We start from the raw sequence: 26,543 nt of genomic DNA, 5'->3' as shown, positions 1-26,543 counted from the left end.
CTATTCTTAGAATTCACATCATCCCGCAATATATCTAGACTCGATCAGTTACGTTCTTACCAACTGCACATTAGGTTACCTCTATTTCAAACCCTTTACCGATAATGATTTTTCAAATGTTTGGATTTTACGTCTTTGTAAAGAATCAATTCCATTTCATAAAATACTAGTATGTTCCAAGCATAATTTGGCAGACTATTATAAAAACCATTTAGTACTTGAAATTTGTTTTGATTAATCTAATTCATTTAAATTGTATGTCGTAAAATTATGAGCTACTTTACGTCACACAAGAATTTTGCACGTGGATTTGTTGATATTTTTATATTTTGTATGATTTAGTTTGTAACTACATTTATTTTAAGGTTAACGCCATAAATATGTGTGTAAACATGTTTTCTTAAACACAAACACAGCATGCCAGTCGCAAGTAAAATCTTCGAAGGATATCGGGCACTCGGATTTGTCAGCAATCATGTCCCCCTGGCTGTCCGGTATCACAAAAAGCACAAGGATAACTATGTTATCACATGTGTTGGGAAATCGTACCACGTATATAATGTAGGTATATCTATGTATGCTTCAATTGATATCATATATAAGTGTAGTTGATAATGGATGTTTTAATAGAAATAATTTTCTTTAGAGTGTAAAGGCAGGTACTGTAGCACTAGCAAATCTGGTTCTAGACTATAGGCAGATATGTGGCTATATAAACAGTCACATCTAAACACGCAGGTGAGATTCGGTCACGTTTCTTTCGTGCAGATCGAAAAAATAATGGATGACGAATAATGTTTGTCAGCGAAATGAATATTTTGGCATGCTTGTTCAAGTTCAGACATTTGAAAAAAAAATGTTGTTACATATTTTCAGTATCGCTACTTTGTGACAAACTCAAAAGTGAGTCCATCCAATATGGCATTCACTTCTTTTGTCATCTGCAGATAAGCATCCCTTTGATGCAGATTCGGGCCATAGGTGCACTTTTAGCACAATGTTTCTGTGCTAAAAAACAACCTTCAGTGAATGTGAATTGTGTAGTGGAAGCAAGTGGTATGTTTTGGTAATTAATTAAGGAAGATTCATGTCTTACCATCAGAACATGAGGAGATGCAAGTAAATACAAAATTCAACGAACCCCTCCAAAATGGTGTCTTATAGCAGAAATAATTTATTAATTAGCAACTCGCTAGATTTATCGTCAATTTTTTTGCTATGCACATCAAGATTGCTATAAGATTTGGCTAAGTTGTTTACATTTTCCCTATATACATGTAGTCAGATTTGCTGGTGCTGCAATACCTGAAAGAGCTGGTACACATTCAATTTGATGATAATCGGTGACCAACTTTGTGGAAATGTTATGTTTGTAATGTTTATAGTTTAATGTAAAGCAATTACAACAAATTAAAAATTTGTTAGATGTCTGAAGCAATCTGATGTATCCGCAACCTTAATTTTTGGTTTTTTGGGTTTGGGTGTAAAGGTATTTGAAAATTTTGAAAAGTTATTGAAAATCCTATTCAGCCCTTATTTATTTATATTTATCTTCTTATGTATATATTGTCATGGTTTTTGTTTAAAGGACAAAAGATGTAACAACCTACAAGTACATGGTAGTAGGGCAACTGACCATGCTATTTGATACAAATTACTTCTTTTTGTCTTAGTTTGTAATATGTATACTATTGTACATTGCATTCCCCTACAAATACTTTTTTGGCATGTATATTTAATTATCATCATGGTATTTGTACAAAGTACACAAAATGTAACATTGAGTACATGATAAAAACACTGTAGCAGTGATTTATGACGTGCTGACTGTTGTGATGTGTGCATTCCAGTGCATGTTCAGGGTTTTCCATAAGAGCCAGTCGCCGGCCAATTTGACCGGCTACTTTGATCATTTGGCCGTCTACATCAATCCAGTTTCGTAATAATGTTCCGTACACGACTACACGTACACGGCAGGCCAGCCTCCTACTTTCACTACACAGCCTACTACTAACAAAATTATGGAAAACCCTGCATGTTCATTGTATAAGCATCCAATTCTGATGCCTGTTTGCCATGACTAAGTAGCTTTCCCACTGATTGCAGGTTGCTTTTCTGTTTTTCTCTTAACACCAAAAGCATTTGTTCCCATAGCGATGGTATAATAAAAGTTCTACAGTTCTACATGTTTATTGTAGGATTACAAAGTAAGGATTAAATCTATGTTTTTCGGGTTTTAGTTACTTCCCTTTGTTTCAGTTGGTTAATTTTACTCTAAATGTAATGACCTGGAGCAGATCACATATATTCATTTATTGCTGATAAAAAACAAATCTCATTATTTTCTTGTTTTTTTTTTTTTTTTTTTGTATAGGCTTTAAAGTTAGGCTACATACGTAACATGTATTTGTAAGATACATGCATGTATAATATAAAAAGCATCTTGCAAAGTGGTGTGACAGGATTTGAACCCAGGATTCCAGTGTCTTAAGTCCTCGATTCTGTCATTAATCTGAGCTTAAGAAGCATGCTCTCTCAGCTGAGTGACAGAGACTTTATCCACTAAACTATCATGTACAAGCTATACCAACTCACTCCTTCTACAGAAGTACATTTGAGAAATTTAATATTATTTATTTTGAAAAATCATAATTTTTATTTGGTCTGCAGGGGATATCAGATTTGTACAGTTGATGTTGGTTGTATTGTAGTGTTATGCAACAGTCAATCAGGTTTGTGAGATGCACTATAAATATATCTGGTGTATATATGTAATTATCACTGATTAAGTAACACATTTCAATTAAAATATCATTGTCAATGATTATGTAATCTGTAAATTTCATTTTCAGGTTTCAAAACTGGGGATTGTCTGTGTCAGTAAGTATGATTTATCTTTTCATCTTGATCAGAAATTATTTGTTCCCCTGCCATGAAATGGAGGGCATGAAGTATTACTCTCATCCATCCATATGTCCTCAAACAGTTTTTGGAGAGTTTCTTCGCTGTATAAGGGGATCATGTCTTATAATGACTTATAATGAGTTATTCCCCTTTGCAATTAAAATAGTGTGTAAGATAGCAGTTTTTGGACTTTTCCTGTCCTGTTCAGAATTTGAATTTGCTTTGTGGATGTAACCTATGGGGTGTCTGATCAGGCTTGAATCCCATTCATAATTATGATATTAGATGGAGTTGAGCTATTTGTGCCGAGGATACTGTGTAAAATGGTAATTTTTCTGACTTCTTTTTTAACCTTGTGTTCAGAGATAATGACATTGACTTTAAATTTGATGTGTGGTGTCATCCTCCAGGAATACAAATGTGGTTTGAATACTTGTTGAAAAATCAAATTCTAGGTGCATTTCTGGCCCTTTGTATTTAACTTTTCTGGACTTCTTTCCATTATGTTCATAGATAGAAGTTTGGCAATACTGACAACAATTTTGCCATCAGATCCCACATTGCCATTAATTGTTGGGGATGTTTGAAATTCTGTAAATGTGAATATTTGAGGTGGGTGCAGGTACATTCTTGTAGTACTGACATTTCAAGTTTTAGTTATCAACTATTTAGTACCTGTATTGGTTTTTCAAATACAAATGCTTATTCCCCATTTCTTTTGCCCTGACATGGAAAAAAGCATCTCCCAATAGAGACACGAATTCACTGTAAACAATATAAAAGTTTTTGTGTGTAATATATTGATAGATATAATCATATTTAAAGTGATTGTCTGAAATCATTTTCAGGTGACATCCATCCTGATGATATAAACTGCATAGCAGTAGATTCAAAATTTGTATTTACTGGTTGTGGGAATGTTATACGAGCTTATACAAGATGGAAGCAGGTTTGTAAAAGATATTTCTTTTTTCCTCTCATCCTATGAGTTTCATACTTGGTTGATCATGAAGAAAGGGTTTTAGAGCTAGACGACAACTAACTGGCTTGTGATCCAAATTAAAAGGAATGTTTTCCTTGGCATACATTAAAAAATAACTGAAAAAAGAATCCAAACCAGCTGATTGACCTTTAAATGAAGTTCATTCACATTTATAGATATTACAATGAATGATGAGATTTTAATGGATTTTCTTTTTTACAATTTTTAGGTTTACAATTGCCTTTATTAAAGCAAACTATTTTAGACATAAATCTGTCCTCTCATCTTCATTTTATTTAGTCCTCAAATGTACCCTCCCACTTAAAAATGTGAAATTTTCCAATTGGATACTTTCAACATCAAGTCATTGAATTTCATGCCTACAGTATTTTAAGTAATGCTTTTGTATGGTTTTAGCTGTCATATACATATGAAGGTCATGAAAAAGACATCCGTTTGTTGCTTCCTTTTGGGGAACATCTCATTTCTGTGGATGAAGAAAGTACAGTCAAGGTCTGGGATGTGGATGCTGAAGGTAAACTATTGACTGTAAAATGATATAACCTTATGTTCTTGTCTTATTTATCTGCTGCCCTTTAACTGCAAGTATGACATAAAATGATGCTTACAGTCCTCATTGCATCATTGTAAAACACAACTAAGCTTTGAAACTATTCATCATTTAATTTCTTCTAAAACAACTTTATATTCTCCTCCAAAAATTTCAGGGCAGAATATAGTCGCCATCTTGTCCATCTGTCTTTCTTTCAAGTCTGGAGCATAAATATGCCCACAGTTAAGGATGTATTCCTCTGAGAAGTCAGTATTAAACTTTTTGTCTGATGATGATTTTTGGGAAAGGTTTGATTTTAGAAAGTAGATTAAAAGCAAAAAATAAATATATTGTTGCACTACTTTTTCCAGGATAGTCCTCAGGATACATGTAACTGGAAATAATTAATTTCCACATTATTCTGATGTATTTCCTGAAAAACAGATATTCTCTGTTATTTTGGTGGGAACCTTTTCTTGAAATAAATTTTTGTCTTTTCGTTGCAAAGAAAGGTTATGGTACTTGGATATTAAGAAAGAAATCATGTTAAAATGCTAGTTTTTTTTAATTTGATTTAGGTTTTAAACTTTTATCTTTTACATTTTATTTGACCGTCTTCTAGTAATTAACTTTTTTAAGACTTTAAAGCTTTTAAAGAGAATTTTTGAGAATGCTTTTCATGATTAAAAAAGAGGTTTCCTCTGTGCTTTAATTTGTTGCATTTTCTCCCAAATAGCCAGTTTTCTAAGATTAAAAAACCAGCTGAAATATTTATTTTTGGGTCTTAAGTACAACTGTAGATGGCAAAGTATAAAAAAGGACCAAAGTCTTAGATATTATGTTGGAATTCATTTTATGTTTATTTATGCCTTACTTTTAGTCAAAACATCAGAGGAGTATATCCTTAAGCAAGGATAATGAAACTTGGTGTATACATGGTCCTGCTAAGGCGATGTGCTTTGTACCAACGTCAGGGCCCTCAGCTCCACAATAACAAAGTTACTGCCCTTTGTTAAACTTTCATGTCCATAGCATAACAGTTAAACCAGGATAATGAAACTTTGTGTATACATTGATTATGTTTTCCTGTAGGAAATGTTAAACTTGATCCTTGTTCACATTAGGTATGTAATACTGAAATCTGTGGTAATTGATGTATTTTTATTTTCAATAGTTGTTTACATGGAGATGACTTTCAACAATAAAAACTTTTGTGTAACCACCTTGATGCATCCAAGCACCTACCTGAACAAGATTCTTCTTGGCAGCAAGCAGGGCAAGCTGCAGCTGTGGAATATTCACTCCGACAAGATGCTTTATATGTTTGAGGGATGGAATGCAGGAGTCACAGCTACTGAACAGGTAAAAACCATAAAATGCCTTGCTTGAAATACATATTTATTTTGTCAGGGTGTTAGATAAAGAGAAAATATTTATTTATTTCCTAATGGGATCAAATATAAATATGAAAATAATTGTATAATATTGGCATAGAGATATATATCCTGATTTCATAAAAAAACTGACATTGCAAGTCGAAAAGCTCTCATTATGAGATAAACAAAAGGAACAACGAAGTTGTTGTTTCAAAATGTATCCGAGATGAACCCTCCTATAACAACATCTTCTGGTCTGTGTATCTAAAGAAGTGGCAGACATTTTAGTCTAAACCTTGCTCGGAAACTGGTACGGACATGCAAGGGTATGAAAAACATGTAACATGTCAAATAAGTTAGCATAGGAGGAATGTCTTGGAAGGTTATACAGAAATATATATATAGATATGTTTTTTTGTTTGAATTGTCAGCTTTATTAACACTGTTTGTATGAAGAGTAAAATATCAGTTGAGAAAAGAGTCTCATACAGAGTGATGTATTGTAATTGTTTAACGATTCTTGGTGTATTAGGAGATACATGTTTGTTTATTTTTCTTATGTTTGTGTCATGTTGGTGTTAAGATATTTATTTATTTATTTATGGTATATTCCAAAACTGTAAAGTTATTTTAAATATTCTAAAACAATGAAAATTCTGTTACAGTCTCCAGCCATTGATGTTGTAGCCATTGGATTGGATGATGGACAGATCATTTTACATAATCTCAAATATGATGAAACAGTGATAAAATTCCGTCAAGACTGGGGCCCTGTCACAAGCATAGGATTCAGAACAGGTAAAACCCTGGCCCTGTCACAAGCATAGGTTTCAAAACTGGTAAAACGCAGGCCCTGTCACAAGCATAGGTTTCAGAACAGGTAAAACTCAGGCCTTGTCACAAGCATAGGTTTCAGAAAAGGTAAAACTCGGGCCCTGCCACAAGCATAGGTTTCAGAACAGGTAAAACTCTGGTCCTGTCACAACCATAACTTTTAGAACATAGGTTTCAGCAAAGGTTTCAGAACAGGTAAAACACAGGTTTTAGAACCCTGTTTTTTCATAAGCATAGGTTTCAGAACAAGTAAGACTGGGACCCTGTCACGAACAAAGGTTTCAGAACAAGTAAGACTGGGACCCTGTCACGAGCAAAGGTTTCAGAACAAGTAAGACTGATCACATTTAAGGAAGGTTATATGCACAAGTAATTACTGTGATTTGAATTAATCAGTGAGTACCTTTTATTAACTAATAATATTCTACAGAAATAGTCAATAACATTTATATACATACCTATTGCTGTGTTAGATATTCATAGACAGAGAATGCATTTTCCATTTTTGTTTAAGATAAAATACCTGACTTACCTAAAATTTGCATGAGAATAAACATTATTGGCAATTGGCATCTTTATATAAAGGTATAGATGATGAAGTATGAAAAAATATGATCAATCATCACTTTAGATGGAGCTAGAGGGTTAGATAATTGATTATATTTGATCATTGCCCCATCACTACTTTAAGGGCTATTTTTAAAGGTTATTAACTATCACAAAGCAACAAGGCTTGATGTTTTATTTACTGAACTTATCTATCAATCAAGATCTTGTAGTCCGTCCCCTGTCATAATACTGAACCAAGAAATGATGTGCTACATCACCTGCAATAATAAGAAAGCAGTTGGGCCAATATATATGACATTACAACTGTCCAAACATTTATTTATTTTCTTGACAATCATATATGTAAATCCTGTTCTCTGATTTTTAGGTTTAGTTTGGAGTAAAACAGTCAAACAAAAATACTTTTGCTTTCTGTTGTCAGATGGTCACCCAGTAATGGTTACAGGAAGTGCTGTAGGCCACATGGCCTTGTGGAATTTGGAACAGAGGAAGTTGACCAGTCAGATAAGAGAAGCACATTCAACCTCTGTTACAGGGATGGTGTGTGTGGCTTCTGAACCATTGATAGTGACTTCAGCAGCTGATAATTCACTGAAGGTTAGGACGTCTTATTATACCAAGAAATGTTCAATAATTGGAATGATAATGTCCTTTTACATGTTTTTTTAACTTCAGCCCTTATACGGAAAATTTGGTGTTAATACCTTGAAAATCCTAGCATCTATGGTGTTAAATAAAAAAACTAAATGTTTACCTAAAATATTCACAAAACCCACAAAAATGAAGGGTGACCTTTGCTGAAAAGATTAAATATAGAAATATAGAAATATAGGAAATAAAGAACTGTTAATCACAACTCATAAACTGAAGAAGAATACTTTGATCACTGTCTCTGAAAAATTCTGGGAGAAATGTGGAATTCAGTGTCAGGAAGTCCTTAAAAAGTCTAGAAGTTTGATTGTCTCACATGTCTGTATAAACCATGTTGGTGTTGACCTTACTACATATCTGTATCTACACAGCTAATGTTAAGACATGTGCTAGCCCATTTCTTCACAATCTCTCTTCAGCACTTTCTTATTGAGGGGAAATATTTCAGTGGGAACACTTGCCGTAATACACAGTAATATGTCATGCTATGAGATATAAGGGAGAGTCAATTAGTTTTGATGAAAGGAAACATCTAGTTGTAATTTTTATTATGTACTTAAGATTGGATATTTTAGTGGGATATTGTACTTGTTTTGATAGGTGTGGATAATGGACTTGCCAGATGGTGGAGGTCGTCTACTAAATCAGAGGTCAGGACATTCTGCTCCACCCAGCAGACTAAGACATTATGGAAATGATGGCAAAAATATTCTCAGTGCAGGTATGGTTATCAAGTAATATCATCATTACTAATATCTTTGTTTTATTGTTTCTGTTTATTTTGAAGTTTGCTACTGTTTCTATGATTTAAGATATGAAAAACTTTCATCACTCGAGATGTAGCAAAACATTTGATTGGTAAATGAAAACAATTTGTAACTATACAACCACAATAAATAGTCTATAGATTTCTCATTAGTGTATGTCATGTTAATTAATCATTAAATTTTGTGGAAACAAAATCCAAAGTACTCTTGTCTTCTATTGTAGAAAAATGATAACTGATATAACCAATATATAATGTTTTTTAACAGGACAAGACAGCACGATGCGCTCATTTTCTACAGTTCATGACAAACATTACAAAAGTCTGGGACGTGCTTCATACAACAAGTCTGAGACGAGAAAGACCGGCCTGAAGAGAGACAAGCACATGATGCCCTCTGTTACACATTTTGTATCAGGTAATGATAACTGTTAGGCAGTAAAACAGAAACATAAGGACATATATCCTGATAACTCCCCTAAAACGGCGATGGTAGAAACAGCATTTGATCAGCAGTAAAACAGAAACATAAGGACATATATCCTGATAACTCCCCTAAAACGGCGATGGTAGAAACAGCATTTAATCAGCAGTAAAACAGAAACATAAGGACATATATCCTGATAGCTCCCCTAAAACGGAGATGGTAGAAACAGCATTTAATCAGAACAAAACTGGAAGTTATCCGAATCCATTCACCGTTATTTAGTACCCATTGTCTTTTGAGATGTGCAACACATGCACATGTTTAAGACAAGATAATGATTGATAATTAATAGGGTCACACACAGGGACTAGGCTCTAAGACCCAACCCCACTGTCTTCATGTGTCAAGGGTTATCCACAATCTTTGTCAATATCTCCCAGGTCTCTCCATGTCGCCTATTTAACAGAGGCCATAATGTTTTCCAATTCTCTTGCTAGGAAATGGAATGTATTTTATAAGTGCTTTATGTACATAAAGAAGCTTTAGTTTCTTGTTTGTTTATTGTATCTAAACAGTCCCTTCAGCAAAGCTTTAGTTCAGGGCAAGAAAGCAGTAGAGTGGTTCATTCTAGCAAGATAGAGCACATTGTCAAATGATGTGTGATAAAATTAGCAATAACTCATTTACATTCAATTATATAAACAAAGTTGTTTAATCATCCAAGCTTAATTGTATACATAATAAATCATGCATATGATATGGAGGTAGTTACTATTCAGTAATTATTATTAATATTGTGTTACAATTATCATGGTAGCATAAAACATGGACAGATCAATGTAATTAACTTGTAATTAATTTGAGCCATTTGTGGCATTTTCTAAAGTTGCTCCAACTCAACAATGACCTTATCTTCTCCATCAACATCTTCCCAAAAATTCCATCTCAGTGTTTTTCACAAGTCTTATAGGTGCTGTTTTAACTTGAACAATGAGGTTAAAGCCCAAATATACATACTTAACTGAAAAGTAGTTTCACCAGAAAAATGTTGAGAATTGCATATATTGGTGATCAAAGTCCCATTCATTGATCAGTGTTCTTGTACACATCTGTAGGCAACAAAGGAAAATAAATTATCACATACCATGGTATGTAAGTCTTTAAATCTATACATACAGTAAAAAATTGCTTGGGGTCACAAGAGGTCAGAAGGTTAGAGTGTGAGTGTTACCCTACATAATCCTCAGAATGTTGGGAGATGTGCAGTTTCGATGCTCCCAACCTTTAGTGATTCATTTTTCTTAAGAAGCTAAGAAACAGACTGATCTGTTCTGATGTGATTCTGCCCCAATTGCTCTCAATGGCAAGTGATCGGCCTCCTGTATGTTGTTCAGTGAAGTAGCCACCGACTGCTAAAAGGGGACTCCATCTCAAAATGACCCTGGACTATAAACTTAGCTAACAAACAGTTTTTCCATGGTATATTATTTTGCCGATTCCATGGAATGTGAAACACAAAGTTAGAATGATAGTAGAGAATATTACACTGAATGTGAGACACAAAGTTAGAATGATAGAGAATATTACAGTGAGGTATTAATTGTTGTGGATGTATTATACCTTTTTTGTTACAGAGTCCAGTCGACAGAGTGACTGGGATAACATTGTAGCCTGTCACCGTGGCCTGTGTACAGCAACCACATGGAGCTATCAGAGGTCAACCATGGGTCAACATAGATTCAGTCACGACAGGTTCAACAGCCAAGCATTGAACAGTACTGTAGCTCAGGTATCTGTCCTTTAGCTGTGTTCCAGATACACTTTTACAGGTGTTCTAGATATAAGTATAGTTTACCTATATTTTAGGGGTGTTTCTGATATAGATGTAGCCCAGGTACAGTGCCTATCTTTAAGAGATGGTCCAGATGTAGATATAGCAGGTACATATCTGTTAGAATATTTCAGATATAAGTATAACTCAGGTGCCTATCCACAGCGAAACTTATTTCAAGACATTTTCCTGGTAGTAACCATTGGATTTTCTCAACTTCCTGAAAAACACAAACTGCCCCAAGTAGGGATTGTTGAAGTTATACTCTCTACTGACGGAGTTATCACAATCTCATACAGTAATATACATTTCTCATTGGTATTCCTGGTAACATATAGCTGCCCCAAGTAGGGATTATTGAAGTTAAACTCTCTACTGACAGAGTTACCACAATCCCATGCAATGATATACATTTCTCATTGGTATAATGATAACATATAGCTCAGGTACCTTCATTTTGATAGGAATATTTAAGACATAAATACATGGAGGGTGTCTATATAGAAACACTCTGCTAGTACAAGTCTTTCACATTATCATTTAAAATCAGTGCCTTTCTGCTACACTTCTACGAGGGATACCCTACTATCAAACAGCACCTGCTGAAGACTACCTATTAGGGTTAAACACAGTCTCTATTAATGTATAACGGTGACCCATATGAATTGTAACAACATGTAAATGTTAGAACAGTTAATTTGAATTCAACCATTTTTAAAATGTAATTTTTTGTTATAATAGTGTATCGCACAATTGGATAGCGGAATTAAAGCTAAGCTAGAACACCAAAGACAGAACAGAACTTTAATATTTGGCAAAAACATGATACATAGGCAACATGTGGCAGTTTACATGGAGACTAAAATGATTTTATGACATAATGAAGAAAATAACATTGACTTTTCAATAATTTCACTTTAGTTTTACAAATACATAAATCTTTTATCTGTTATTTAGAATTTTTGTGGTATTCCAAATATACATATACTTATCACAGTGCTAAGAGTGTGAAATTATTTTTATAAAAGTTTGCGTCGGGTAGCAGTGAGGATGACATGTTTTAAAATGACGTACTTTTTAAATTAGAGTTTAATTTACAGGCTGTTGACATCAGTTCATGTGGAAACTTTACGGTGATTGGATACAGCTCAGGGCATGTAGATAAGTACAATCTTCAGTCGGGTATACACAGAGGCAGTTACGGAGATCCAAAAGGTGAGACATTCTCACATAGAAGAAATATGATCTAATTGCCAAATCAAAAGTAAAAATGTTAGTATGTATATATCTTTTATATATGTAAATACAATATACAATATTACATAATACAAAGCAGACAATTATTATAGACATTTTTCTAGTCATTAAGATTTTTTAGAGTGGTACATATATTGATGTTTACTCTTGCACTGTATAGTCTTTTCACTCTTAAACTTTTGTGAGATTTCTCTCGGTCTTTAAGAGCAAATTTTAAGTTTTATTATTGGGGAAAAGATCAACAGAATAAACTAATTTTAGGTATTTGGAATTTGCCCGTTTTAAACAATATTGTACTAATGATGTCATGTATACATGTATCAATAAAATCTCAAGGTAATTTTTTCTCAATCTCTTAATCAGATTTTTAGTTTAAAATATAAAAAAAGATATAATATTGCTGTAAATATGTCAATTTTTTAGATGTCCTGTTTTTTGCTTTTTTTGAAATTTTGATTAATCAGCAAGAAAAAGATACTGTGGAATTGTTATTGACAGAGACATCTATCTTATGACATCCATGAAAAAGAAATTTTTTTGTTTCAAGTTTTTGATTAAACATTGAATTTTGAACCATTGTAAAAGCAGCCATGTTAGTAAATATATTTAGATCATATTTGCATTAAACGAGAAGAAAGTGTGTGTACATACTATGCATATTCCAAATACATTAGTAGATTTGATTATCCAAATATTCCTTACATTTACATAAAGAAGGTTATAGGTACCATGGTAATGTATTACAATTGTTCTACTGATGATGGTGTGATCACGTTTGACCTGGAATTTCAAGAGATTACATAAGAGTACACCAAACATTTCATACCGATGAGATGATTCAGTGTTTAATGATGATGTGTACTAACGCCAAACTTTGCCATTTCACTTCAGCGCATGACTGTTGTGTACGAGGGGTAGCTATAGATGGTCTCAACCAGATGCTGATCACAGCAGGTAGTACAGGTGATATCAAGTTCTGGAAGTTTAAAGATCGGAAGCTTCTGAATTGCCTCCAATTGGGAAGTCAGATATCACAGATCTGTTTACACAAAGAGAGGTAAAACTTTTGATGACTTCTTGAGAGATGCAGGGTGAATCTTTCTCAAATTTTATACATAGGTTTCCCTTAATCCCTTGATGTGCTCTTTCCACCATTTCTTGTCTTGCTCCATTGCAAAATCATGTTGTATCTTGAGAGCTTCTCTAAAAATATTTGGTCCATATTTACCCAATAGTGTACCAAGCTCTTAATGCAGGAGAGCTGGGGCATTCATGTCTTGGAAATCTCTTAGTTCATTTCAGTATTAGCTGTATATTCGATGAAGATTACTTCAGTAAAATGACTGACTATTTTTTGTTCCATTTCTTGTGATAGACTTGAGAGGTAATTATCAAGTTTTGGTTTCAGTTCTATGATGGCTGTCTCGGAGGATAATTTCAGTATAAAGATAGTAGACATTGACACTAAAAGGGTAGTGAGAACCTTTCTCGGTCACTCCAACAGTGTAACAGATATGGTAAGTGGTCATCATTCCGCACCTTTATTAATCACAACAGACTTTTTATTTTTTATTTAAACTGTTAATCAAGAAATTCCAGTCTTATCTTCACATGAGCCCAAAGTCTATCCAAAGGGATTGATTTCAAGTCCTGTTAAATTTTTCACCTTTATATTTACTATTTCCAGACCTTCAGTGCTGACTCCCGATGGCTGATCACAGCCTCAATGGACTGCAGTGTACGCACTTGGGACATGCCCACAGGCAGGTATGTTTAAGAATGGTTGTAAGTAGCTTTGCACAATATTGCATTTAAAGTTTTGGGGACGTTGAGGATGCATATTTAGATTTAGCAGTTTTCATTAAATGAAGTTTTGAATGTCCTGTTTAATTTTCAGGTCCTTCATACTTTGTTAAAAAGGGGAAAAACACCATCACTAAATCCAAAAGCAAATCCCTTTTATAGGTTTATACATGATATTAGAAACCAAAACTGTTCTTTCAGATTATAATTAACTTATTAAGATTTTGACATCAAAATACATCATTAAAAAATACATGACTTGCCTATTAAAGATGGCAATATAATTATCAAAACATCACACACACATTTTGTAACTAGTCTTGATATCTGTTATAAAATCTATTCAGTGTTTAGATATATGTATAAAAGCTGAAACACATGTAAAAATGTTTGATGACCTGAAACCCCTATAATTTTGCTGATCTGTTCTTACCAATTACTGCATCTATAAACTGAGTTCGTATACATTTTAAGTCTATTTACCTGGTGATTTTTATGATCTGTTTCAGACTAGTCGACTGTTTTGCAGTAGACACCGCAGTGACAACCTTGTCAATGTCTCCAACAGGGGATTTTCTGGTGACGGCCCACGTTGATGATATCGGAGTTTATCTCTGGTCTAACCTCACACTCTTCTCACATGTACCCTTGAAGCCCCTCCCTTCAGACTTTGAACCACACACTTTGGCTATGCCTGCCACAAGTAAACAGAAATCCGGTAAGACTTGATTTGAAAACTTTGAATACTTTTAGTATAAAGATAAAAATTTGTCAATTTACATTTTTCAACTACTTCAACAATTATACCGGTAATAACCTACATTGCTGGATGAAAGTATTATATTAATGTTCATGTACATGTGTATTTGCCTCTGTAAAATATTTCTCCTTAACAGACTTAACGTTATGTCCTGAGATATTTTTTTTATTTTAATGCATTCAGAACTGGTACATCAGATTATTACATTTGTCATTAAAGTCTTAACATTACAAATTAAATTTAACATTACGAATTAAAGGTATTCAAACAAAGTTGTTAACATTGTTGTTTTTATATACGCTAGGATCGGCAGAAGAGGAAGAGGACTCAACAGAGGAGGAGGAAATTACTGACTTCAAATCTCCACAGCAAATATCAGATGAACTTGTAACTTTGTCACTACTACCAAACTCTCGATGGCAGAATCTGCTCAATCTCGACACAATCAGGGTAATCCAATCACAATGCTTTCTTCACAACCATAACTATAAAAGATTAGATATAGTTTTAATATTTAGAAAATATTTCAAGAAAATGCAAATAATCGTGACATACAGGAGAAGCATATATGATCACTAGGTTAAGTATTTGTAATAAAATCATTATTGTGTACAGGAATATCTGTCATACTGTGATAAAATCTGTATATGTATATTAGTCTCTGTCATACGATGATAAAATGTGTACATGTACATAGGTCCCTGTAATATTATGATAAAACCTGAATACTGTACCTGTCCCTGTGGTAATATGATTAAATATATATTACATGTATGTAATACTGTACATGTCCCTGTAATATTATGATAAATATATATTACCTGTCCCTGTACATTATGATAAAACCTGTGATAATATACATGTCCCTGTAATATATATAAAACCTATGTACTGTATAGGTCCCTGTGATAATATGATTAAATATATATTACATGTATGTACATAGGTCCCTGTAATATTATGATAAAACCTGAATACTGTACATGTCCCTGAGATATTTTTATAAGAACAGTTTTATTTAGAAGAGTCCCTGTGATATTATGATGAAATATATATTACATGTATGTACAAGAGTCCCTGTGATAATATTATTAAATATATATTACATGTATGTACGTATGGAGTCCCTGTGATATTCTGTTTAACAGATTAAAAATTGCTTTGTGTTTAATCCTTAGAGGAGAAATAAGCCTAAAGACCCCCCGAAGGCCCCCAAGGCAGCACCATTCTTCCTACCCACTGTCGCTGGACTGGAGTTCAAGTTTGCTGAAGCAGAAGCAGATGAGGACAAGGTATCTATATCTGTAGCACTTTAATGTCATTAAAATGTATTTCCAGAACTTTACTCCTATCAAATAATTCATAGCTGAGAGTGAATTGGGAATATTGTCAATTGATGGTACAATTGCATCATAGTTAGCACTCCTGATTTTGCATTGGTACACCTGTATAAGCATTAGTTCTCTTACTGATGTAGGAAATGGTATTGTACAGTGGAATCTGCTTAATATCATGTTCCATTTGTCAGGGGATAATGTGATGATAATTGGAATGTAAAATTAACATTTTTTTATCGGATGTCTAAACCAGAAAATTAAATGTCTGATGCGCCTGACTGACTTGATTCTTACAGAAATTGTTTGAAGATATGTTTGTATAATATAAAATCTACAATATCACAATTATAAGTGCTTAGATAGCTATGTAGTAATGTACACTTTTAAGCAATCAGGGTTCAGTTCCCTGATTGGATATGAAAAGTTCTGGGATCACCTGCCCACCACAAGGGTCTTCCCATTGTGCTTCAGTTCCTCCAACAGTAAGACCCTTAGCACACTTCAATCCAGACCAACAGGTGCTATTTATAAATGTTATTTGCTTCTTTTGTAATTGTTGTTCTGAAATTAACATGAATATGTGTAGACAGAAAATGAATACTTTAGTGATTTAAATTATTGTAAAGTGAATATACTTTTCTTTCACAGAGTATGTCTAAAATCATCAAAGGAAATCTTCAGCCACTTTCAGCACTTGGTAAAGTGTTAACACAGGATACAGAAGATGCTAATTGTAAGTATATGTAGGCTATAGTAGTAGCGCACTGCATAACTAACTAAGAGATATTTGCTTGAAAGATACTGGGATATCAAAGACAAAAACTAAGTCTGAAAACTACACAAAATACAAAAAATTTATATTCACAGGTGTAATATGTATGGTAATAAAGGGCAGCTAGAAAGCTAAACAAGGTAGTAATATTACTGACTGTAAAGAACAACTACCGTGTCAGGATACGACCAAGTTATTTGACATTACCAATAAGATAATGTACAATAAACATGCATATTTTAACAATTATTTCATTTTAGAGTTTTTTGCACTGAAAGCATTGTGCTGAAATATGATGGTGCTAATTGCTTGTTATGTAACAATTATTGTAGATGCATGAGTTTGTTATTGCCTAATGTGCTGAAAGGTGATAATTTGCTCAATGTTTTTTTTATGCCCAATTATGTATGTTTACAGTAGATGTTGTTTGGTGAAATGCATTATAATTGAATCCCCCGACTAAGGGAGATGAATCATGGAGTTCATGAATGATCACTTATTTTCTCCCACTTCTGTACATGTAAAATAAATGTGTCCTCTGTTGGATAACTCTATTCCACAGTAATGTAATGTAATTTGATACATTGCTGTTGCACCTCTCGTCTAGATTTTGACTTTTCTTTCGATCACTTTGGATTTTCCTTAGTCACTTCCTAGAGTAAAAAATTTAAGACCCTAGCATCACTAAAGTGTCAAGGAAGGATGAAACAGCTGTATGATGTAGTTAAATTCATTGTTTGGTTCTGGTGTATCTCACTCTAAATTAAGAAAAGGTGCTATTCACTTATGTGTCATAAAGAGGACAGTATTACACTAGGACATCACAATCAAAAGTCTGTCAAATATTTCTCGCCTGCTTATATGACCATCATTCCATTAATAACTGATTCCATCTCATTAACAAGAGGAAGAATCACACAAGCTTGTTATGAAGAGAATGTAGTGTTCTTTATATTATAATTGTATGCTATACATAATGTACTTTTTTCTGTTTTTAAATCAATCCTTTAGTTGTAGTTGACTAAGAAAGTTTGCTATATCAGCATTTTGTATACATATACTATATTTGCCAAATGTTTATTAAAGAAATGAGAAAAGTAGTCAATTACATATTAAAGGTATGTAGAATTATGGAATAATAAGGGGATTGAATGTGGGTTGAAAACCTTGACAATACCTTGGTTCTGACCCAAATTCTACCCCATCAAGTGGTATGTCACTGTGATACTGTGTATCAGTGAAGGAGGGAAGAATTCCCGCTCAGATCTGTAACAATACACAGAAAATGATCAATTTATTTCTTTTACAGTTGAGGAGACACTTCAGATGATGAAAAAGCTGGGACCATCAGCCATAGATATTGAGATTCGATCTTTAGAACCTGATGGTGGGGGTTCTTTGGAACTAATGTCGTGTTTCCTTAGTTTTATCCGCTATGTCCTTACCACTAGAAGAGACTTTGAGCTAGCCAATGCTTACCTGGGATTATTTCTCCAGGTAATTATATATAGCTTATATCATGTCCTGTAGAAATTAGAATTTAAGTGTTGAGAAAGAAAGCAAAAAGCATGTAAGTTACGATATTACTGTATACTAATCTGCGTTACATTTATACATTAGATTCACAAAAATGACCCTATTTTATGGAAATTAGACACATCACATAGCTTTGATGATGATTGAGGCAGGCGTACCAAATCTGACAGAAATTTGTTACCTAGGTCAAAACAGCCGTACAAATACCAGATAATTCTGTTTCTGTTTCAGGTCCATGGAAGTCTTATAGCTGGTGAACCAAAATTAGCTAAGGAGTTAGAAAGTGTGAGTAAAGTGCAGACAGAAGCTTGGCATGAGGTGCAAGATTTATTCACACAAAATCTGTGCCTTGTGAATTATCTACGGACTGCAACAATATGAAATAAAATATTTGGCTGCTGATAGAGCTGATGGGTAATTGTGCTGAACAATATTGAAGTATGCAAATAACACAATGCTTTGGAAAACATCACACAAGCTGTTATATGGAGATATTACAAAAGATGTTTGATGGAGATTAAGGATGAAAGACAAGCTTTATTCTTGAAATATATGTAATAAATGTAAATGAAAGAAATTTGCTTTTATATTGATTTCTGTTCAATATTGTACACCTGATCTTGAAAGGTCTATGTTTTCCACTCGGAGACACATTTGACATTATCAGTATCTTGGTGTGCGTACCTCAAGACTGATATTTAAGCATTTGACATTGCCATGATGTCAAAATTTTGATAGAATAATTGAGTCAGTGTTTCAAATCAGACTCAATGCATAACCATTAATTTTTCGTTGTTTGTGTGGAAAATGCAGCTTGCTGATTCGTCAATTTTTTCTTTTCCTTTCTCGATAAAAAAAACAACACTTAGCTCCGCCCATTTGATAGAGATTGGAGGAGTCAATGGCAACAGGTCAATTTACAGCGGTCTGTTTGAACTGCCTTTTTGTTTGATTGGAACATCTGTTTACATTCACCTGGTGTGTTGATCATTGTCGTTTAGTGATGTAAACAAAAAACAGACTACAACATCATTAAATATTCAAATATCTTACAATGTACACAAGCTAAAAACAACGAACAAATAAATAGTTTATCAGGGGGAAAATAATTATTTTATACTTGCTACACGCATTCAATCAATTTGTAGAAAAGTTTCTCTTTCAAAAGCATGAAACTAAAAAAAATCACATCAAAGTACAAATACATGGAATAAACAAAACAATTGAAATAAGTGAACCATCTATTGAATTTTGTTGGTGTATGAAAATGATCCTGTTGGTATAATTATAGTGCCAAAGACTTGAAATTCTAAACTCATGGGGATCAACTTTTCATTACATGTGTTTCACATGCAACAAAGTTTTGGAAAAGCAAACCTTTTTCTGGAAGCAGAGTATCCATCCTTTGGTGTACACATGTTTATCTTAAGTCATACTTGGTAGTGTCTGACACATTTTCTACAAGAGATTGTACTCATAATGCTCAATTGTGATGACCTTTTTAGCTCTGTGATCATTCATCAGACTTACCATGGTAATGTCACTTAAACTCTCAACCACTAACTGATACCTTTAGAAGTTGGTGCATATGAACTATATCTAGGATAGTGTGGCAGTTGTAGTTTCCTGTTCAGTTTGAACATTTAATGTTCAGACCTCTTAACATCTCATATATGTGCCCTTGGCAGCTGAAAACTGTTTGCTAAAAATTCTTGTTTTACCAAACATTAGATTGAAAAAATAAACTACTTACAATATTAAATATTTCAACTTAAATGTAACATCATCAGATTTCTAATGAGAAGGTGATGTATTTATTGGAGAAATATTTGTAATCATTGTTCTGTAGGTCACTGCACCAAAACTTGGATATTTATAATATATAGGCTATTTATAATACAGAATCATGATAGGTCACTGTGTTACAGAATCATTATAGGTCACTGTGTTACAGAACCATTATAGGTCACTGTGTTACAGAATCATCATATGTCACTGTGTTACAGAACCATTATAGGTCACTGTGTTACAGAATCATTATATGTCACTGTGTTACAGAATCATTATAGGTCACTGTGTTACAGAATCATTATAGGTCACTGTGTTACAGAATCATTATAGGTCACTGTGTTACAGAATCATTATACGTTACTGTGTTACAGAATCATCATATATCATGATGTAACAGAATCATTATAGGTCACTGTGTTACAGAATCATTATATGTCACTGTGTTACAGAATCATTATAGGTCACTGTGTTACAGAATCATCATATGTCACTGTGTCACAGAATCATTATATGTGTCACAGAATCATTATATGTCACTGTGTCACAGAATCATTATATGTCACTGTGTCACAGAATCATTATATGTCACTGTGTTACAGAATCATTATATGTCACTGTGTCACAGAATCATTATATGTCACTGTGTCACAGAATCATTATATGTCACTGTGTCACAGAATCATTATAGGTCACTGTGTTACAGAATCATTATATGTCACTGTGTCACAGAATCATTATATGTCACTGTGTCACAGAATCATTATATGTCACTGTGTCACAGAATCATTATATGTCACTGTGTTACAGAATCATTATATGTCACTGTGTCACAGAATCATTATATGTCACTGTGTCACAGAATCATTATATGTCACTGTGTTACATAATCACTAAAGGTCACTTTGCTGCAGTACATTTTTGCAGCATAGTAGGTCACCGTGCTACAGAATCGGCATTAGATTAGGAACTCCTAGGTCAAAGATACCAGAACCCAGATGTTACATAGGTCAAAAAAGTACAGAATTATTATGCCATATCAGCATTTAATATCAGCTTGACATTTCCACATTTTTCCTGCTCGTTTGAATAACTTTGCTTGTTGGGTATTTATCAACATCAAATATGCAAATGCTTTAATTAATACTGGCCAATAATTTAGGTCATTATAACTCCCTGCCATGTACCAGTGTGTGTCAATAACAATTATATGTAAGTGTCCAAGGTTATCATTAGGGTAAACGGTTTTATTCTCATTCATGTTTTTAAAAAAAAGAAAGTTTTTAGTGCAGATATATGCACATATTTTACCAGCTATGACGTATGGTTACATATTTTGAAACAGCAGAATTTTTTCCACATTCTAATTCCTGGACACACAGTGCTTTGAAATAAAATCCAATAACTTATTAAAAAAATTAAAATGAAATAAAAAAAACCTCACAAAGAAATAAATGCTATCAAAATTATAAGTGATAGCTGAAATTACTTTACTGTAAAATGACTTAAATGGAAAATAGGTATGTCCTTCCTAGACAGGACAGATGTAGTATGATGGTATTTTAAAAACCATACTTTATCGGGCGAGCTATCTACCTCATCCTTGAATATATTTAAACAAAGTAATGAGAGCTGTTATCTATTCAGACTCTCTTCCTGTACTACAATGTCTTAGCAATAGAAATATTGAAAATATTTTCATTCGTAATACATTAATACTATATCATGAACTTGCCTTCAACTTTCGTATTGGACAGCATTGACCTTCTGTCTACTCGAGAAATTTATTATTGTAACATGACAAGTCTAAAGACCCTTTTTGAAACTTTTGAGATTAGTAAAATTCTAGGTTATCTGAAAGACGTTGGTATGTACTATAGACTATGACAATTTATACTTTTAATCTTTTGTGATAATATAACCATTCAAAAATTTTAGCATTTGTCTTTTACCTTTTGGTTTGTTTGCTGTTATTTCCTTTTTGGATCCTTGTGTTTTATCAACGGTGGATGGCCCTAACGACCTTTTATGTGTTGACGGGCAGTTATCCTGGTACTAATAATATTATATGGACTTCAGGACCAAATATGGTGATTTATTATGATTGAAGGTAACAGAACAAGGATTACACACCTACCGCTGACCTTTATAGGTCAAAGAGTACTTGCCCCAGTACAAGGCATTGGGCCACTTCGGTAAGTGACTGTGACTAGGAAAGATATCTACACTAGTTGGGTATGTAAATAGACCTGCATGGTGAGGTCATGGAAAATGTGAAACAAGAAACATACTCAACAAGGAAATTGAAAATGTCAGTATTTATTGGCAGGGCTGTGGGTTATGTATATTGTAAGATAGCAAATCTTGAACCCAGACTGTAAGGTATGTGCAGAAAGATAGTAATTCCATTAGGAGCCTGGATTATGTTGTATGTGTAGAAAGATAGTGATGCCATATGGAGCCTGGACTGTGTGGTATGTGTAAGCCTGGACTGTGTGGTATGTGTAGAAAGATAGTGATTCCATCAGGAGCCTGGACTGTGTGGTATGTGTAAGCCTGGACTGTGTGGTATGTGTAAGCCTGGACTGTGTGGTATGTGTAGAAAGATAGTGATGCCATATGGAGTCTGGACTGTGTGGTATGTGTAAGCCTGGACTGTGTGGTATGTGTAGAAAGATAGTGATGCCATATGGAGTCTGGACTGTGTGGTATGTGTAAGCCTGGACTATGTGGTATGTGTAAGCCTGGACTGTGTGGTATGTGTAGAAAGATAGTGATTCCATAAGGAGCCTGGACTGTGTGGTATGTGTAAGCCTGGACTGTGTGGTATGTGTAAGCCTGGACTGTGTGGTATGTGTAGAAAGATAGTGATTCCATATGGAGCCTGGACTGTGTGGTATGTGTAAGCCTGGACTGTGTGGTATGTGTAAGCCTGGACTATGTGGTATGTGTAAGCCTGGACTGTGTGGTATGTGTAAGCCTGGACTGTGTGGTATGTGTAGAAAGATAGTGATTCCATCAGGAGCCTGGACTGTGTGGTATGTGTAAGCCTGGACTGTGTGGTATGTGTAAGCCTGGACTGTGTGGTATGTGTAGAAAGATTGTGATGCCATATGGAGTCTGGACTGTGTGGTATGTGTAAGCCTGGACTGTGTGGTATGTGTAAGCCTGGACTGTGTGGTATGTGTAAGCCTGGACTGTGTGGTATGTGTAGAAAGATAGTGATTCCATATGGAGCCTGGACTGTGTGGTATGTGTAAGCCTGGACTGTGTGGTATGTGTAGAAAGATAGTAATTCCATTAGGAGCCTGGACTGTGTGGTATGTGTAGAAAGATTGTGATGCCATATGGAGTCTGGACTGTGTGGTATGTGTAAGCCTGGACTGTGTGGTATGTGTAGAAAGATAGTGATGCCATATGGAGTCTGGACTGTGTGGTATGTGTAAGCCTGGACTGTGTGGTATGTGTAGAAAGATAGTGATTCCTGGACTCTGTGTGGTATGTGTAAGCCTGGACTGTGTGGTATGTGTAAGCCTGGACTGTGTGGTATGTGTAAGCCTGGACTGTGTGGTATGTGTAAGCCTGGACTGTGTGTTATGTGTAAGCCTGGACTGTGTGGTATGTGTAGAAAGATAGTGATTCCATATGGAGTCTGGACTGTGTGGTATGTGTAAGCCTGGACTGTGTGGTATGTGTAAGCCTGGACTGTGTGGTATGTGTAAGCCTGGACTGTGTGGTATGTGTAGAAAGATAGTGATTCCATATGGAGTCTGGACTGTGAGGTATGTGTAAGCCTGGACTGTGTGGTATGTGTAGAAAGATTGTGATGCCATATGGAGTCTGGACTGTGTGGTATGTGTAAGCCTGGACTGTGTGGTATGTGTAGAAAGATAGTGATTCCATATGGAGTCTGGACTGTGAGGTATGTGTAAGCCTGGACTGTGTGGTATGTGTAAGCCTGGACTGTGTGGTATGTGTAAGCCTGGACTGTGTGGTATGTGTAAGCCTGGACTGTGTGGTATGTGTAAGCCTGGACTGTGTGGTATGTGTAAGCCTGGACTGTGTGGTATGTGTAGAAAGATAGTGATTCCATAAGGAGCCTGGACTGTGTGGTATGTGTAAGCCTGGACTGTGTGGTATGTGTAAGCCTGGACTGTGTGGTATGTGTAAGCCTGGACTGTGTGGTATGTGTAAGTCTGGACTGTGTGGTATGTGTAAGCCTGGACTGTGTGGTATGTGTAAGCCTGGACTGTGTGGTATGTGTAAGCCTGGACTGTGTGGTATGTGTAAGCCTGGACTGTGTGGTATGTGTAAGCCTGGACTGTGTGGTATGTGTAGAAAGATAGTGATTCCATAAGGAGCCTGGACTGTGTGGTATGTGTAGAAAGATAGTGATTCCATATGGAGTTTGGACTGTGAGGTATGTGTAAGCCTGGACTGTGTGGTATGTGTAAGCCTGGACTGTGTGGTATGTGTAAGCCTGGACTGTGTGGTATGTGTAAGCCTGGACTGTGTGGTATGTGTAAGCCTGGACTGTGTGGTATGTGTAAGCCTGGACTGTGTGGTATGTGTAGAAAGATAGTGATTCCATAAGGAGCCTGGACTGTGTGGTATGTGTAAGCCTGGACTGTGTGGTATGTGTAAGCCTGGACTGTGTGGTATGTGTAGAAAGATAGTGATTCCATAAGGAGCCTGGACTGTGTGGTATGTGTAAGCCTGGACTGTGTGGTATGTGTAAGCCTGGACTGTGTGGTATGTGTAAGCCTGGACTGTGTGGTATGTGTAAGCCTGGACTGTGTGGTATGTGTAAGCCTGGACTGTGTGGTATGTGTAAGCCTGGACTGTGTGGTATGTGTAGAAAGATAGTGATTTCATCAGGAGCCTGGACTGTGTGGTATGTGTAAGCCTGGACTGTGTGGTATGTGTAGAAAGATAGTGATTCCATAAGGAGCCTGGACTGTGTGGTATGTGTAGAAAAATAGTGATTTATGAATACAGTTTGTGAAGCAAAAGGACGGCTCCATATTGAGCGTGGACGTCATGGTTACGGGTGACTTGAAGAAAGCTGCTCTATGGGATATGGGTGGCAGGATTACGATGATTTTATTTTGCCATTGAACATGATACTGACACATGCATGACATCCATTGCGTCCTCAATATTAAAATGGTACTTGTACAGACATTTATCATAAAGCATAGTACATTTCAATAGGTATGCTACGCTAATTGTGTAGAAATATCTTTCTCTTCTATCTAATATAGCGTACCTTATTTAAAACCAACCAGTATGAAAAGGTGATCCGATCATTTTTATAAGGTTAGATGATAGAAATTAATGGTTTGAAACCGTTCAGTAGAAAGTTTATCCCATGTAATTCTAAATTAGATGTGGATGAATCGAAACTTTTCAACCTGATATCGAAATCGTTGAAGCGTGAATTTCAGCATCCAACTTTTACATCTAGTTGATAAAACCATAACTCTATTGTGTTAGTTTGATTCTGTTACAAATACCGCAAAATTGCCCAGATATGAACTAAATAAAACCCGTAATCTTCACGAATGGATCAACTTCTGTAAAAAAAAATTAATACTTATATACATATACATTGTATAACGGATCAACCCCGTTTCTGTGAAATTTTTAATGCATTTAATACGTTGGCGCTAACATAATTCTGCACATTAGCGTCCGTTTACCAGTATCATGTAGTTCTTCATATATCGACTAGTAACCATACAGTTAGGCAGTATTACAGAATTGTACTAATGCCACGTGTAACGGAAGAATAATGATTATAGAAATAATGGTGGCGTCCAGATCACCGGCACCATCCACCGTCACTTACTTTCTCTGTAACAAATTCTCAGAATTTATTCTATATCCAAAAGGTCGCGTTTGGCACGAGGATTGTTGTTCTGGAATAATAATTATTCTTCCAGAAATTAAGCAATAACTGTAATTGATGTTACATATACGCAAATGACATTTGATTTCTGAGCCTTTTTGGAGATATGATCTCGCGCATTATACGACTTTTTGTTGTTTGGTACATGCGCAATCTTTGGGTTTCGGACTGAATGGGTATAAAATGCTGATTTCACCCAACATACTGCAGTCTTATTCCACAACTCCAGGACCGCAAAGCAGAGTGAAGTTACAAAACAGTAAGTAGAATTTTTACTTTATAATTCAAACACAAGTAAATAAATGGTTTGTCTACCCTAGAACGGTATTTTTGAAAACTTTACATGTATGATCACCGTTTTTCGTTTGATAGAATTCACAGCTGGTCTTTTTTTCGATAAAACAACATTATTAATTTCCAAACTACGTCTGCTGAAGCACAGTCAGTGAGAGCAACAAACAAGACACAAATTATGATAAAAGATT

The 26,543-nt window shown here is 34.8% G+C and overlaps 1 protein-coding gene across 1 annotated transcript; it reads left to right on the top strand.

Annotated features, from left to right (window-relative positions):
• The first annotated feature begins 335 nt into the window (after nt 1-335).
• Nucleotides 336-18,889, top strand: LOC132545596 (WD repeat-containing protein 36-like). The gene is made up of 20 exons (XM_060209291.1): nt 336-561; nt 2,853-2,880; nt 3,753-3,853; nt 4,304-4,421; nt 5,614-5,801; nt 6,481-6,613; nt 7,641-7,816; nt 8,471-8,591; nt 8,905-9,054; nt 10,698-10,852; nt 11,995-12,109; nt 13,043-13,208; nt 13,560-13,668; nt 13,839-13,918; nt 14,464-14,672; nt 15,019-15,164; nt 15,893-16,006; nt 16,700-16,784; nt 18,133-18,320; nt 18,591-18,889. Exons 1-20 carry the CDS (start codon nt 418-420, stop codon nt 18,738-18,740), a joined length of 2,676 nt encoding a protein of 891 aa, XP_060065274.1. The 5' UTR covers nt 336-417; the 3' UTR covers nt 18,741-18,889.
• The last annotated feature ends 7,654 nt before the right edge of the window (nt 18,890-26,543 follow it).

Source organism: Ylistrum balloti, unplaced genomic scaffold (assembly GCF_031769215.1).
Source record: "Ylistrum balloti isolate Yb309-2 unplaced genomic scaffold, AGI_CSIRO_Ybal_v1 Utg369850, whole genome shotgun sequence".
NCBI lineage: Eukaryota > Metazoa > Mollusca > Bivalvia > Pectinida > Pectinidae > Ylistrum > Ylistrum balloti.
This window is presented reverse-complemented; position numbering and strand designations above follow the sequence as displayed.

What these genes read in the sequence shown, in the direction of transcription:
- LOC132545596 (XM_060209291.1), top strand. Translation starts at nt 418, where the DNA reads ATGCCAGTCGCAAGTAAAATCTTCGAAGGATATCGGGCACTCGGATTT. An exon ending in AAGCATAGGATTCAGAACAG is followed by an intron (nt 6,614 to 7,640) that starts GTAAAACCCTGG and finishes TTCTGTTGTCAG; the next exon opens with ATGGTCACCCAGTAATGGTT. An exon ending in TGTTACACATTTTGTATCAG is followed by an intron (nt 9,055 to 10,697) that starts GTAATGATAACT and finishes TTTTTGTTACAG; the next exon opens with AGTCCAGTCGACAGAGTGAC.